Here is a 15,101-nt window from a genome sequence, read left to right on the forward strand (position 1 = left end):
GGAGGAGATCGCTGTGAGGAGCTGCTCTGAGACCGCTTTCAGCGTTATCTCCGGTTCTCCAGCCTCATCAGTTTCTATCTGCTGCGCGGCCTGTCCGCGCGTCACCGCTGCACGTGGAGTGGCGGGAGCCGCGGCGCCATGTTGGTTTTCTTGGCGGGCATATTCTTTAAGTTTGTCGGCCGCGGTCTGCGCCTTGCTGGGACCCATATCTTGGTTCCTGGGTTTCCTCCGTCTCCTCTGCACTTGCCACTCTGAGTCTGAGGAATGCAGCTTGGCAGGATTAGTCAGGATTGATACCAGGGACCGGAGCCGCTCTCAAGTGCGTGCGGTCATGCCGGCAGTTAGCCACGCCCCCCCACATTCATTGATTTTTAAAGATGTTAAACTTACCTGCCTATAGTTTCTGGGCTCTGTTTTTGGACCCTTTTTTTTTTTTTTTTTTTTTAATATTGGCACTACATTTGCTATGCGCAAATCCTATGGAACACTCCGTCAGTATAGAGTCCTTAAATATCAGAAATAAGGGTGTGGCTATGACATTAGTTAAGGATACGGGGGTGTATGCCATCGGGTCCTGGTGATTTGTCTATTTTAATCCTTTTAAGACGCCACTGTACATCTTCCTGGGTCAGACAGGGCACTTTTAACCACCTCGGCTCCCCTAGCTTAAACACCCTTAATGACCAGGCCACTTTTTACAATTCTGCACTACACTACTTTCACAGTTTATTGCTCATGCAACTTACCACCCAAATTAATTTTACCTCCTTTTCTTCTCACTAATAGAGCTTTCATTTGGTGGTATTTCATTGCTGCTGACATTTTTACTTTTTTTGTTATTAATCGAAATTTAACGATTTTTTTTGCAAAAAAAATTAAATTTTTCACTTTCAGCTGTAAAATTTTGCGAAAAAAACGACATCCATATATAAATTTTTCTCTAAATCTATTGTTCTACATGTCTTTGATAAAAAAAAAAAAGGTTTGGGTAAAAAAAAAATGGTTTGGGTAAAAGTTATAGCGTTTACAAACTATGGTACAAAAATGTGAATTTCCGCTTTTTGAAGCAGCTTTGACTTTCTGAGCACCTGTCATGTTTCCTGAGGTTCTACAATGCCCAGACAGTACAAACACCCCACAAATGACCCCATTTCGGAAAGTAGACACCCTAAGGTATTCGCTGATGGGCATAGTGAGTTCATAGAACTTTTTATTTTTTGTCACAAGTTAGCGGAAAATGATGATTTTTTTTTTTTCCTTACAAAGTCTCATATTCCACTAACTTGTGACAAAAAATAAAAACTTCCATGAACTCACTATGCCCATCACGAAATACCTTGGGGTGTCTTCTTTCCAAAATGGGGTCACTTGTGGGGTAGTTATACTGCCCTGGCATTTTAGGGGCCCAAATGCGTGCGAAGTAGTTTGAAATCAAAATGTGTAAAAAATGGCCGGTGAAATCCGAAAGGTGCTCTTTGGAATGTGGGCCCCTTTGCCCACCTAGGCTGCAAAAAAGTGTCACACATGTGGTATTGCCGTACTCAGGAGAAGTTGGGCAATGTTTTTTGGGGTGTCATTTTACATATACCCATGCTGGGTGAGATAAATGTCTCGGTCAAATGCCAACTTTGTATAAAAAAAATGGGAAAAGTTGTCTTTTGCAATTGATCTTCAGTCTCTTTTCTCTCACCCAGCATGGGTATATGTATAAAGACACCCCAAAACACATTGCCCTACTTCTTCTGAGTACGGCGATACCAGATGTGTGAAACTTTTTTTGCAGCCTAGGTGGGCAAATGGGTCCACATTCCAAAGAGCACCTTTAGGATTTCACAGGGCATTTTTTACACATTTTGATTTCAAACTACTTCTCACACATTAGGGCCCCTAAAATGCCAGGGCAGTATAACTACCCCACAAGTGACCCCATTTTGGAAAGAAGACACCCCAAGGTATTTCGTGATGGGCATAGTGAGTTCATGGAAGTTTTTATTTTTTTGTCACAAGTTAGTGGAATATGAGACTTTGTAAGAAAAAGAAAATAATCATAATTTTCCGCTAACTTGTGACAAAAAATAAAAAATTCTAGGAACTCGCCATGCCCCTCACGGAATACCTTGGGGTGTCTTTTTTCCGAAATGGGGTCACATGTGGGGTATTTATACTGCCCTGGCATTTTAGGGGCCCTAAAGCATGAGAAGAAGTCTGGAATATAAATGTCTAAAAAATTTTACGCATTTGGATTCCGTGAGGGGTATGGTGAGTTCATGTGAGATTTTATTTTTTGTCACAAGTTAGTGGAATATGAGACTTTGTAAGAAAAAACAAAAAAAATAAAAATCAATTTCCACTAACTGGGGGCCTTACGGGGGGGTGATCAGGGAGTCTATATGGGGTGATCACCCCCCCGTCATTGATCACCCCCCCCCCCCCCCCTGTAAGGCTCCATTCAGACGTCCGTATGTGTTTTGCGGATCCGATCCATGGATCCGTAAAACACATACGGACGTCTGAATGGAGCCTTACAGGGGGGTGATCAATGACAGGCGGGTAAACAGGGAGTCTATATTGGGTGATCACCCCCCTGTCATTGATCACCCCCTTGTAAGGCTGGCTCCATTCAGAGGTCCGTATGTGTTTTGCGGATCCATGGATCGGAGCCGCAAAACGCATACAGACATCTGAATGGAGCCTTACAGGGGGGTGATCAATGACAGGGGGGTGATCAGGGAGTCTATATGGGGTGATCACCCCCCTGTAAGGCTCCATTCAGATGTCTGTATCTGTTTTGCGGCTCCGATCCATGGATCCGCAAAACACATACGGACCTCTGAATGGAGCCAGCCTTACAAGGGGGTGATCAATGACAGGGGGGTGATCAGGGATTCTATATGGGGTGATCACCCCCCTGTAAGGCTCCATTCAGACGTCCGTATGTGTTTTGCGGATCCAATCCGTGGATCCGTAAAACACATACGGATGTCTGAATGGAGCCTTACAGGGGGGTGATCAGGGAGTCTATATGGGGTGATCAGGGGTTAATAAGTGACAGGGGGGGTGTAGTGTAGTTTGGTGCTACTTATTACAGAGCTGCCTGTGTCCTCTGGTGGTCGATCCAAGCAAAAGGGACCACCAGAGGACCAGGTAGCAGGTATATTAGACGCCGTTATCAAAACAGCATCTAATATACCTGTTAGGGGTTAAAAAAAATCGCATCTACAGCCTGCCAGCGAACGATCGCCGCTGGCAGGCTGTAGATCAACTCGCTTACCTGCAGTTCCTGTGAACGCGCGCGCCTGTATGCGCGCGTTCACAGGAAATCTCGCGTCTCGCGAGATGACGCATAGATGCGTGACTCTGCCTGAGACTGCCGCCTCCGGAACGCGATCCTGCGTTAGGCGGTCCGGAGGCGGTTAAGGGGGAATTTACTTTTACATTCTGCATTTCATCTGACAGTTTGTTTTCCTCAGTGAATACAGTGGAGAAAAAAATATTTAATAGCTTTGCTTTCTCCTCATCGCTCACTGCAACTCCCCCCTCATTACTCTGTAGAGGGCCAACACCTTCAGATTTGTACTTTTTACCATTTATATAATTGAACATTTTAGGATTAGTTTTGCTCTCTTTTGCAATTGATCTTCAGTCTCTAGTTTGGCTGCTTATATTTGTTTTTTTTACATATTCTATTTTTTCCTTATAGTTTTTTAGTGCTTCCTCGCTACCCTCCTCTTTTAGTGATTTTTAAATGCTTTCTTTTTGTCATTTATTGCTTTCTTTACAGCTCTGTCTATCCACATTGTTTTTTTTATTTTTGTTCCTTAACCTTTTATTCACATAGGGTATGTGCTTCTCACAATTAGATTTTAGGATGCTTTTAAAAATATCCCATTTTGTGGCTGTATTTTTATTTTTGAGCACTTTGTCCCAGTTAGTTAGGCTTATGGCCTCTCCTAGTTGGCAAAATTTTTCTTTTTTGAAGTTTGGTATTTTTTTTTTTTTCACCCTGAAAAAACACTCTTTTGAATGACATTTGGATGGTTATTACTTTAAGGTCACTATTTCCCAGGTGTCCCCCAACTTGCACATCTGTTGTTTTATCAGGTCTATTGTTTAAAAATAAGTCCAGTATTGCTGTCCCTCTAGTCGGGTCTTGAACAAGTTGGGAATTGTGTGTGTTATTTTCAGTGCAGGTTTTTTGTTTTTAAATTCAAACCTTAGCGGGTCCATTGACTTCCGTCTTTTAATGTATTGTTGCTCAATTTTTGGCACTGGAGCAGGGTTTATTACAACCCCTCACGTGTAAAAGCACTACATAGACACCCCTGTGAGTAAATAAAATACACATTTACATACCCAATAAAAAAATTTAAATGTACCAGTCATCCCAAAACTTGTACTCCGCTTAGGAGGAATACTCCCTCATTGCCTCTGATACAGCCAGTGAGGGAGAAAAGGATCCCATTTTCGTCTCCTTCCTCCTCCAGTAATGAGGGGCCCTCAAGAAGACACTCCAGGACAACTGAAGCAGCCCCCAGAGTGATCCCATATGGACTCTACCTCCTGAGGATTATCAGCCTCAAATTTCTGAGTTTTAGGGGCGTTCAGGAATCCAGATTGAAACTTTTTTTTCTGTAGATTTTATGGTAGCCAAATCTAGCCAATATTTCAGACTATAAGATGAACCCATCACCAAAATTGTGGGTGCATCTTATTGTCCAAATGCTAATGACTGCTTTCATTATGGAAGTGGTCATTAGTATGCAGGATGTCCTCGGAGCAGTGATGGATACACTACTGTGGCTGTACTCTCTTTTCCTGTCTTCTTCCCCAGCTCTGCACTGCGCCCTGACTGCATACAGGACACAGTGCACGTAGGCACCCACTATGACCTGAAACTGGGCTCCAATACACTCTGACATATAAGTAAGCCACAAAAGTTTTGGAATTGTCTTCTGTGAAGTGATGAAACAAAACTGGAACTTTTTCTGACCTATGAATCAGTGGTATGTCTGGAGGCAGAAGAACATAGCATATGCAGAGGCTAAGACCCTGCAGTGCAGTGATGCATGGTGGTGGCTTGGTGATGCTCTGCAGCTGCCTTGCTTCCTCTGGCTCTGTAAACCTGCAGCATGTGAAGGGCAAGAGGGATTCAATCAGGTGTCAGGAAATTACAGCCGATAATGTCATACCTTCTGTACAGAAGCTGAAGCGTAGGCGTCATTGAACTTTCTAATAGGACATCAATGAATATGATTTCAAGCATACCTCAATTCCACCAAGGCTTGGTTTCAGGAGTCGCTGTCTCAGTCACCTGACTCGAACCCCAATTTTTGGTGGGATTTGAAGGTGGTTGCAGCACACAAAACAAAACTATTAGTGAACTGGATGCCATTGCCGATGAGGAATTAGCTAAGATTCCTTAAGAACGCTCCCAGTAGCTGGGGTCTACCAATTCAGCATGTCATAAAAGCAAATGTGTTTTCTACTAAGTACCAAATATGCATGGCATAAAGGGGTTCAATAATTCTTAGACTGCAGTCGTCATTAAAACTGGATTTTGTGTTGCATTTGGAGCAATTTGTTTTATTAGTTGTGTTGTGCTATTTAAATTGTTCTTAAAGGGATTGTCTCACTTCAGTCAGTGGCATTTATCATGTAGAGAAAGTTAATACACGGCACTTACTAATGTAATGTTATCATTCATATTGCTTCCTTTGCTGGCTGGATTCATTTTTCCATCACATTATACACAGCTTGTTTCCATGGTTACGACCACCCTACAATCCATCAGTAGTGGTCGTTTTTGCACACTATAGGAAAAAACGCAGGCCTCTCTGATGGCCAGGACCATGGGAGTGCACATAGGCTAGTGCTTTTCCTATAGTTTGTAAGCACGGCCACTGCTGCTGGATTGCAGGGTGGTCGTAACCATGAAAACGGGCAGTATATAATGTGATGGAAAAATGTTTACAGCCAGAAAAGGAAGCAATATGGATAATAACAGTACATTAGTAAGTTGCTTGTATTAACCTCCTCTACATAATAAATTCTATTTGCCGAAGTGAGAGAACCCCTTTTAAGTTTATTGCAAACAGTTGAATGTTTGTGAACCTAATTTCAAATTGGGTTTGAATAGTTATACAAACTGTCTTTATATTGCTGGTGTACTTTCTAAATAACCTTTTTTTCTCCCTGCTCTTATTTAGAAACGAAAAGCTGTAGATAACTGTGATCTGGACCCCCACTTATCAGCCAAAGTTTTACGGCCTCCTTTGGGGCAGAGTCCCCCATCACCGCCACTTCTACTTCTGCCTCCTTCCCCAACTTCTGGTCCCCCAACACCGCCAGCAACCACACCACAGGCAACCCATGCCAGCAGAGAAGAAAGAGCCAAGAGACGTCAACTAACCCGAGAAAAAGAAAACCATCCCAGCGGACAGTCAGAGGCTGATCGTATTTGGCATCGGGGCTCCTACCTCACGGTTACCCTCCAGAGACCCCCAAAAGAGCTCAGTTCCTCTTCTATTGTCCCCAAACTGCAAGCCATTACACCATATCCCCGCCATTCTCTTCGCCCGCCTCCTCCCCAGCCACCAAATGAGGATGAAGATGAGGAGGATGATGAGGATGACTATGATGATGATGATGACGATGATGATGAAGATGAAGCTGAGAATGGACTGATAGCTGGGCAGCGAAAAGATGATCTGTCCATGCAAAAGGATGTGTGGTTGTCTGTCTTCCAGTACCTAACGCGAAAAGAGCTGTGTGTTTGTATGAGAGTCTGCAAGGCCTGGTACAAATGGTGAGTGTTGCACTTGTGGTCACCCATTAAAAAGTTTGTTGTGCCCAATATCAAACAGATCACCTAGTCCAGGCATCAACAACCTCAGGCACTCCAGCTGTTCAGAAACTACAACTCCCAGAATGCTTCATTCACTTCTGTGGGAGTTAGAAGAACAGCCGAGCATGTTTGCTTGTTGAGGACTGTAGTTTCACAGAAGCTAAAATGCTGAAGGTTGCTGATCCCTGACCTAGGCAGACATGACCCTAGAGGAAAGTAGCTGTGTTTCTCTAATCCCACAGACCTACCTGTAATGTATCTCACAATCTAGGATCTCTCTGGATCATTACAGAATGGATCATTATAGATTTATCTTGCTTTCTATGAAAACAAAAGCTGTGGGCCAATTGACAGACAACTATGGGGGAAAAAACATTATTTCCCAATTATTCCCTGGTCATTAGCAGTGATGAGCATTGTTTTTACATGCAGAAATGGTTTTCCATCAGTATATGCCTGTTTGCAAATGATTTTTATGTGCCACATCCATGTGATCACCTGACAAAATGAGTGTTTTCATGCTCATTGAGTAGTTTATATTTACACAGGGCAATGATCAGGAAAAAGTGCACTTAAAAACATTCCTTCCCAGTTGTCGAACAGATTCCTGGCACATGCAAAAGGGCCTTCAAATGGTTTTCTCTAGTCCCAAAATGTTTTACAGTTTTTCTGGTGAATTTCCTAACCAAATCCAGCATACATAGTAACATAGGGAAAGCAATAAAAAGGGCAATAGTCAAATGTAACTTTTAATGTTATACCTTAACATTCAAAGGCCCACAATTCTATTCATAGACACCACCCCTTATGGGACCAGTACCACAAACCATTCCCTACCATGAAAGTGTGCTTATGCCTAAAAAGGATAAACCAGCATTCATAAAGGTATACACTTCTTACCAGAGAACGTGTACAGGTAGGGCATTGCTTGAATCTCACACCCAATCAGGTTGATCCCATCCCCACAGAAAAATGGGGATTCTGCTGTATTCCACAATCTGTGGCCACACAGATTTCTTACCATCTGGTACGTGTGTGTATGATGTTGCAGAAAGGTCAGAAGGGTAGAGCCCTACCACTGATAGTTAAGAGTGCTAGGAAACCTAAACATAAGTGCTCAGATAAATAGATGTGCCCCTACGCGTTTCATCGATTTATATAGCCCCAGATTAATCAGGGGACACGGGGCTAGTGCTACATCTATATGGGCTGGTTAGTCCCTGATGTAGCCGTCCTGGAGAATGTATAGTCGCACCTCCGGATATATTGCCCCTTACAAGATGGGGGGACTGTTACATGGGATCAAAGCCATTAGTGATACATGGCATCCCATATTGCATGTGGCATCATAGCCTTCAATCAAGGCCCTAACTGTACATTTTCTCTGGTAAGAAGTGTATACCTTTATTAATGCTGGTGTATCCATTTTAGGCATAAGCACACTTTCATGGTAGGGAATTGTTTGTGGTACTGGTCCCGTAAGGGGTGGTGTCTATGAATAGAATTGTGGGCCTTTGAATTTTAAGGTATAACATTAAAAGTTATATTTTACTACTGCCCTTTTTATTGCTTTGGTTTTGTTTACTGTGGTAGTCCGCTTGGACTGTATTTGGTCTTGAAAGTGAAACAGCCTTTATGGTTGGATTTGTGTTATTTGAGTTTGATGGTAACATAGGGGCAGTGGATCTGCCAAAGTTATGAAGAGGTGCAGGCCTCTCCATAACTCCAGCGCATGTTCTAAATGTAAGACCGCTTTCTAGCTGTCTTACATTTAGACCTTTTTCTAAGTCTAAAGCAGACATAGAAAATGGTAAATGAGACTGGCCTGCCATCCCCTTCCCAGCCCACGCCACACCCATTTATTTAGACCTGGCATGAGCGTGGAAAAGTAGCAGATAACAGTGCACCTAACCATTGTGCCGCCATCTGCACCTGAAATACGCCTAATTTAGGTGCATTTCTGATTAATAAATGACCCACATAGTTTATAAGGCTGAAAAAAGACATCTGTCCATCCAGTTCAGCCTGTTATGCTGCAGTTTGATCCAGAGGAAGGCAAAAAAAAAACAACTTTGCAGTAGAAGCTAATTTTCCTCATTTTAGGAGAAAAAATTCCTTCCCAACTCGTATCATGTAATCAGAATAATAACTCTCTGGATAAATGACCCTTCTCCAGAAATCATAGTAACTATAACCTGTAATATTAGGCTTCAGAAATACCGGTACATCCAGGCCCCTCTTGAACTCTTTTAGTGAACTCACCATCACCACCTCCTCAGGCAGAGGGTTCCATAGTCTCACTGCTGTTACCATAAAGAATCCTTTTCTATGTGTACAAACCTTCTTTCCTACAGACGCAGAGGATGTCCCCTCGTCAGTCAGTCCTGGGGATAAATAGATGACGGGAGAGATCTCTGTACTGACCCCTTATATATTTATACATAGTTATTACATCTCCCCTCAGTCGTCTTTTTTTTTCTAAAGTGAATAACCCTAATTTGGATAATCTCTCAGGGTATTGTAGTCCACCCATTTCAGTTATTACTTTAATTGCCCTCCTCTGCACCCTCTCCAGCTCTGCTATGTCTGCCTTGTTCACAGAAGCCCAGAATTGTACACAGTACCCCATGTGTGGTCTGACTGGTGATTTGTAAAGTGTCAGGACTATGTTCTCATCACGGGCATCTATGCCCCTTGTGATGCAACCCATTATCTTTGCTGCGTAATGTTTTAGAGCTTTTTCCTCCTTCCACACTGTTCCCTCTGCAGTAGTAACGCCCCCCACAGCTCCCTTCTTCATGTTAGGTGTAGCAAGCACTGAAAAACAATACAGAGCAAAGCATATTGGGCTTGGTTAGCAAACCCAGCAGGAATCTGATGAAAACAGAAAGTAAGCCATGAAAACATCCTTCTAGGATGCAGTGATGCAGAGAAGAGGGGAAGGAAAGTGCTGACATGTAAAATAATAATTTGCAGTGTTTTAGGTACTCTAGGCAAAAAAAATTATTATACATATTGCCTCCTTTGCTGGCATTTTTCTATCACATTATACACTGCTTGTTTTCATGGGAACGACCACCCTGCAGTCCAGCAGCAGCGACCGTGCTTGCACAATATAGGAAAAAGTCTTCTCTAGTGGCCGGAACCACGGGACTGTGCATAGGTCGGCACATTTTCCTACATTGTGCAAACACAATATAGATCTTGTGGTAAAAGGATTTCTGGCCTACAACAAGGAAGTGATAGTCCTCTTGCAAAACCCCCTAGATCTCAGGCAGGTAAAATCAATGTTGGTTGCCAGAAAATAGTTTTCCTTGGTCTTGGGCCAGAAATATTCTCTCTCAAAAACTGTCTAAAAACTGAGGGCAAGAGGCAGAGGAGAGATGTAAATATAGATTAATTTAACCAATGGAAAGATTTGTGTCCACTGGGGATCCAGGGGATGAAGAGGACCCTCACCTGGAATCGGTGTGGCTCGCTGAGATAATCTGCCACCAAGTGTGAATTATTACTGACATATGGGCTGTAGATAAAGCTGTAATGTATAACTCCAATAAGAGCACCAGAATGGCAAGCTGCATGCGGCCTAATCAGACTGGATAGGCTTGCACGCCTGGAAAAATGTGGGGTTAGCAAAGAAAAGACTGGAACGTTTAGAGAAGATGAAGCCTGTCACGTTGAGGAGAACAGGAGGGGGTCTTTCCTAGGATAATGTCCATGTGTGGAATGACTGAACCATCCCAAACCAAGGAATCGCAATGTGTGACTACAACCTTTTGTCGAGGATTGGACCAGTCATCAGGTCATATAGAAAACCAATGAGGTAGAGATGTCCCATGGCGCAAAAAACACCCGGTGGTTGAATTAGAATACGGGGTTCTTTTATTGAGCAAGCGGTACAACGCGTTTTGGGGATATACCCCTTCAGGTACAAATGACTTGCATTCGGTATATCCCCGAAACGCGTTGTACCGATTGCTCAATAAAAGAACCCCGTGTTCTAATTCAACCACCAGGTGGTTTTTGCGCCGTGGGACATCTCTACCTCACTGAATTTCCGGCTTTCTGAAGGATTCCAGGCATCACTGATCAGAAGTATTTGCATCCCGGGCTGCACACCATCCGCCATAAGGGGCTTCTACTAACCCTACATGTGCCTACACTAGAGTTGTGCCTATTTCTAGCACAACTCTACAAGGTGAGCCTCCATTTTTGGAGAGATTATTTATTTTCTATTCAAGATGTTATTACCCTATGGTGCGCCATTTTTTTGTTCTATAGCTGAACAAAGCCTGCTATAACTATATAGAAAACCAAGGAGCCTGGATGTATCGGGACATGGCATAGTGAATTTTCACAGTGAAAAGAAAGCACTTTCCTCCAGCTGTGAAGGAGGCACCTTAGGATTGGGTGTCTAAGCCCCTCTTTCTTGAGAGTATAAAAATGCTGGCTGTAAGAAATAGATAAAGAAATAAGGAGGGGGCATTTAAACAAGGTGTAATTCGTAGGCTAAGGGTACGTGCATCTAAGAAAGAAACTAATGCAAAGTTTCTGAAAAAGAAATGAGTCTGCATGCCACCAGAGACTCTCTAGAGGGAGCTAACCTTCATGCAAAGGAGTGTCTAGCAAACAGAATGAGTATTAAAAATATGCACTCAAGCAGTGGCTATAAGCCTGGATTGTTTGTCATGTAGAATGGGGGATTGAAGCACTTCACCACCAATGATAATTAACCTTTAATACAGGAAGCGGGCACTGGCAGCAGATCAGCGGCAATTAACCCCTCAGGTGCTGATCGCAGCTCCCTGTCATAGGCAGGGTGCCGGCACCTGCCTCCTGTATTAAAAGTTAAAGACTACCTTTCATGAGCAGGCTACATAGAGCGGTGCCCAGGGATCTCCCTGCACTTACTATTATTCCTGGGCGCCGCTCCGTTCGTCCGCTGTACTCCCCATTACTGTCTCCTGCTCCGTATGCTAATTACTACTATCGGAGCAATGAGCAGGTGACATCAGCCTCTCTCTTGGGCGTTCCTTCTCCCCGCTGTAGTGCTGTCCAATTGCATGAAAAAATCCTGTATGGGGGGTGGGGGGGGGGCAGCCAATGGCAGATGGGGATGAGCCTCCCTAGCATCGCGGGTGAACGGGACGAGGAGCGGCGCGGGGGTAAGTATATTACCTGTGAGGGGCCCGACACATGGTGGGCTGTTTGAGAAATTGGATAAACCCTTTAATGATGGCATTGTTTAGAGCCTGCAATGTAGAGTTAATGGGTCAGTTCAGTAATGGTTCAGTGCTGCACAAAAAGCAACCTTTCTTAAAAGGAGGTAATATGGAAGTCAAAATTAGCAAGGACAGCATTGCCATGTGAGAAACAGATTTTAGCAATAGGAGTAAAATCACTTTGCATGACTCAGATGTCAGATTCAGTGTCTAGAGATAGCACAATGAATGACTATGTCTTGTAAGGGGCTAATGTGGTTGTATATTGATGCCAGATGAAAGTTCAAGCAATATGACATTACACTTACGCAGTGGCTGTGAAGCCGTGTCACGTACGGGGACCAGCCAGAGTATAATTGGTCCACTTAAATGGTCATTGAGTTTTGAAAAAGTTTTGATAGGTCATAGGAAACATGGTCTAAGTGCTAAGACCCCTACTGATCACTAGAAGAAGGGCAGAAAAGTGTTTACATATTGTGCTTTCTCTGCATGACAAACTTAATAGGAATTCTGTAGGCCTGTCTCAATTTTCGTCCCATTCAGCGAGGAGAGAGTGCTTTTCTTATTTTACTGATAGATGGAGGTTTCAGAACTCATACCCTCATTGATCATGTATTGGATCTGGTCATGGTACCAGGTAGGTTGATGTACTGCTCCAAATTAGTAGAAAATTGTCTTAACGTGCACATAGAAATCTAACTCTGACACACCCATTGGAGTCAAAGTAAATCTCTAGTTTATTGTAAGTGTTCACAGAGCATATACCCTCCCTGTGGGAGGTTACTAAATGTGGTGCATTTTCATTGGTTACTGAGATACGATAGCAAGCATTCAATGGGTTAATCTTACACTTCCTTTCCATCAGGCTGACTTAAGAAATCAGCTAGAAGTGCAGCTCCGCAGCCCCCTCTCACTGACATGTACCTAGGACTTTGGAATGCGCTCCTTCCCAGCTCCCGTCTTCAAGATGGTGGGAAAGCTGTGTGCGTGCCTGGTGGTACATCCAGGAAGCAGGACATTTCTACTAAGCGGTGTCTGAGCAGTGTGACGGAAATGTATAAAACAAGCAAGTATCCATACTGTTTCAATAGTCCATAACAGCCCCCGCCTGGAAACTTTATTGTAGGCTATCCCTAAAGCCTGGCGAATCCACTGGGCATACCCTTCGCATCCTCTTCACCTGCAGTGGCGACAACTTATCTTTAATAATTAAGCTCCCGGTTTCAGGGCTTATGGTAGTACCCCGGGATTCATCTTGTATATCTCTGCACGGCATCATAGCTGGGAGGGGGAACCGTGTTGAATGGCGTTCCTTTTGTTCTTCCTCATGGCTCATTGTTCCGTCGTCAGGACGGCCTTTATTCTTTTACAATGTGAGGCGTGGGTCTCCCTTCGAGTTTCATGGAAGTTGGGGTAGTCAACACCACTTGGTAGGGTCCCTCGTATCGTGGTTCTAGGGTGCTTCTGGCGTGTTTCTCGACTACCACCCACTCTCCAGGTTTCAAAGTGTGGCTTCCTTCTAGGGAGTCTGGATCTGGAATGGAAGAGAGAACTTGTGCATGTATGTTAGGCAATTGTTTGCTAAATGCTATCACATATTTTGCAACAGATTCATAATGCATTTGTAGCTGCTACGGAAATTACTGTCCCATTCTTGGCCCTGTCCCAAATAGGATCTCGTATGGGGTCAGTTTGTGTGGGTGCCTTGGTGTGTGCCTAACTGAAAAGAGTGTTATAGACAAGCACTAAACCCAATTAAGCCCTGTCTCTCTGGTTATCTTCAGCATTTCTGATTTCAACACCCCGTTCAGTCTTTCAACTTTGAAGCTGCTTTGGGGTCGGTAAGGGGTGTGAAACGCTAGGTGTGACCCTACCATCTTCCAGACCTCTTGGGTTAGACTAGCAGTGAATGCTGTGCCCTGATCACTCTTGATGACCTCAGGTACCCCGAACCTACAAACAGTTTCCTGCATTAGTTTCTTAACAGTGGTGGTTGCTGTCTCGTTTCGGACAGGGTAGGCTTCTGTCAACACAGAGAACAAGTCTATTACTACTAGCACATATTGAAACCCTTGGCACATTGGCATCTGGATGTGGTCGATTTGGATCCTTTGGAATGGGTACATAGCTCTGGAAAGGCACTTTGGGGGCGTGGGTTCAGTCCTGCCTGGTTTGCACTCGGCACAAATGAGGCAAGACTGGGTATGTCTTACCAGGACCGGTGTGATTCCTGGGGCCACCCATATTTTGTCAATTAGTTCTTTCATGATGGTTTTGGATTGGTGGGTGGGCCCCTGGGCCACCGAGGCTATCAAGGGATAGATGGCTCTGGGTAGGCACACTGTTTCCGTGTTTCCAGAGTCCAGATTCTTCTTTGAGGGCTGACTCTTTCAACCAGGTTTCCTTTTCCATGGGAGTGGCCTGTTTCTGCATTTGTTTCAGTAGGTTCCATGTGACTTTCTGTTCCAGGTCTTCCTGTGCTACCATAATCTAGTCTGACTTGACTCTTTTCTCTTCCACTGCTGCTTTCTTGGCTGCTTGGTCAGCTAGGCCGTTTCCTCTGGCCTCAGAGGTGTCAGCTCGAGTATGGGCCTTTACCTTGATCACTGCCACTTGGTTCGGCAGGAGTACTGCTACCATTAGAGCCACTACTGCTGAAGCATTCTTGGTTGGGGTTCCTGCGGCTGTGATGTAATCCCGGGCTTTCCATATTACTCCAAAGTCATGAACCACTCCAAAGGCATATCTAGAGTCTGTGTAGATATTGGCGGTAGAGTCTTTTGCCATGAGGCAGGCTTCAGTGAGGGCAATGAGTTCAGCCTCCTGTGTTGACTGGTCTGGGCGCAATTGTCTTGCACACAGCACCTCATGCTCACGAGTGACCGCCATGCCTGTATGATTGCATCACAATGATGCAATCCCTACTTCAGCTTCCATCATTGTGATGCAATTAGAATACGGGGTTCTTTTATTGAGCAAGCGGTACAACGTGTTTCGGGGATATACCTTGTTCCTTGTAAAGAGAGTCGGTTGAG

General features: G+C 44.0%; 1 protein-coding gene across 7 annotated transcripts in view; it reads left to right on the plus strand.

The window, feature by feature from the left end:
• Window positions 1-15,101, plus strand: part of KDM2A (lysine demethylase 2A) — a 103,856-nt gene that overhangs the window by 68,313 nt on the left and 20,442 nt on the right. For all 7 annotated transcript variants that reach the window (XM_040434957.1, XM_040434958.1, XM_040434961.1 and 4 more), the window contains one exon: window positions 6,207-6,805. In XM_040434957.1, coding sequence (XP_040290891.1) covers window positions 6,207-6,805 — 599 coding nt within the window. The remainder of the gene's footprint in view (window positions 1-6,206; window positions 6,806-15,101) is intronic.

The sequence above is a fragment of the Bufo bufo genome, chromosome 6, assembly GCF_905171765.1.
Source record: "Bufo bufo chromosome 6, aBufBuf1.1, whole genome shotgun sequence".
Classification (NCBI taxonomy): Eukaryota; Metazoa; Chordata; class Amphibia; order Anura; family Bufonidae; genus Bufo; species Bufo bufo.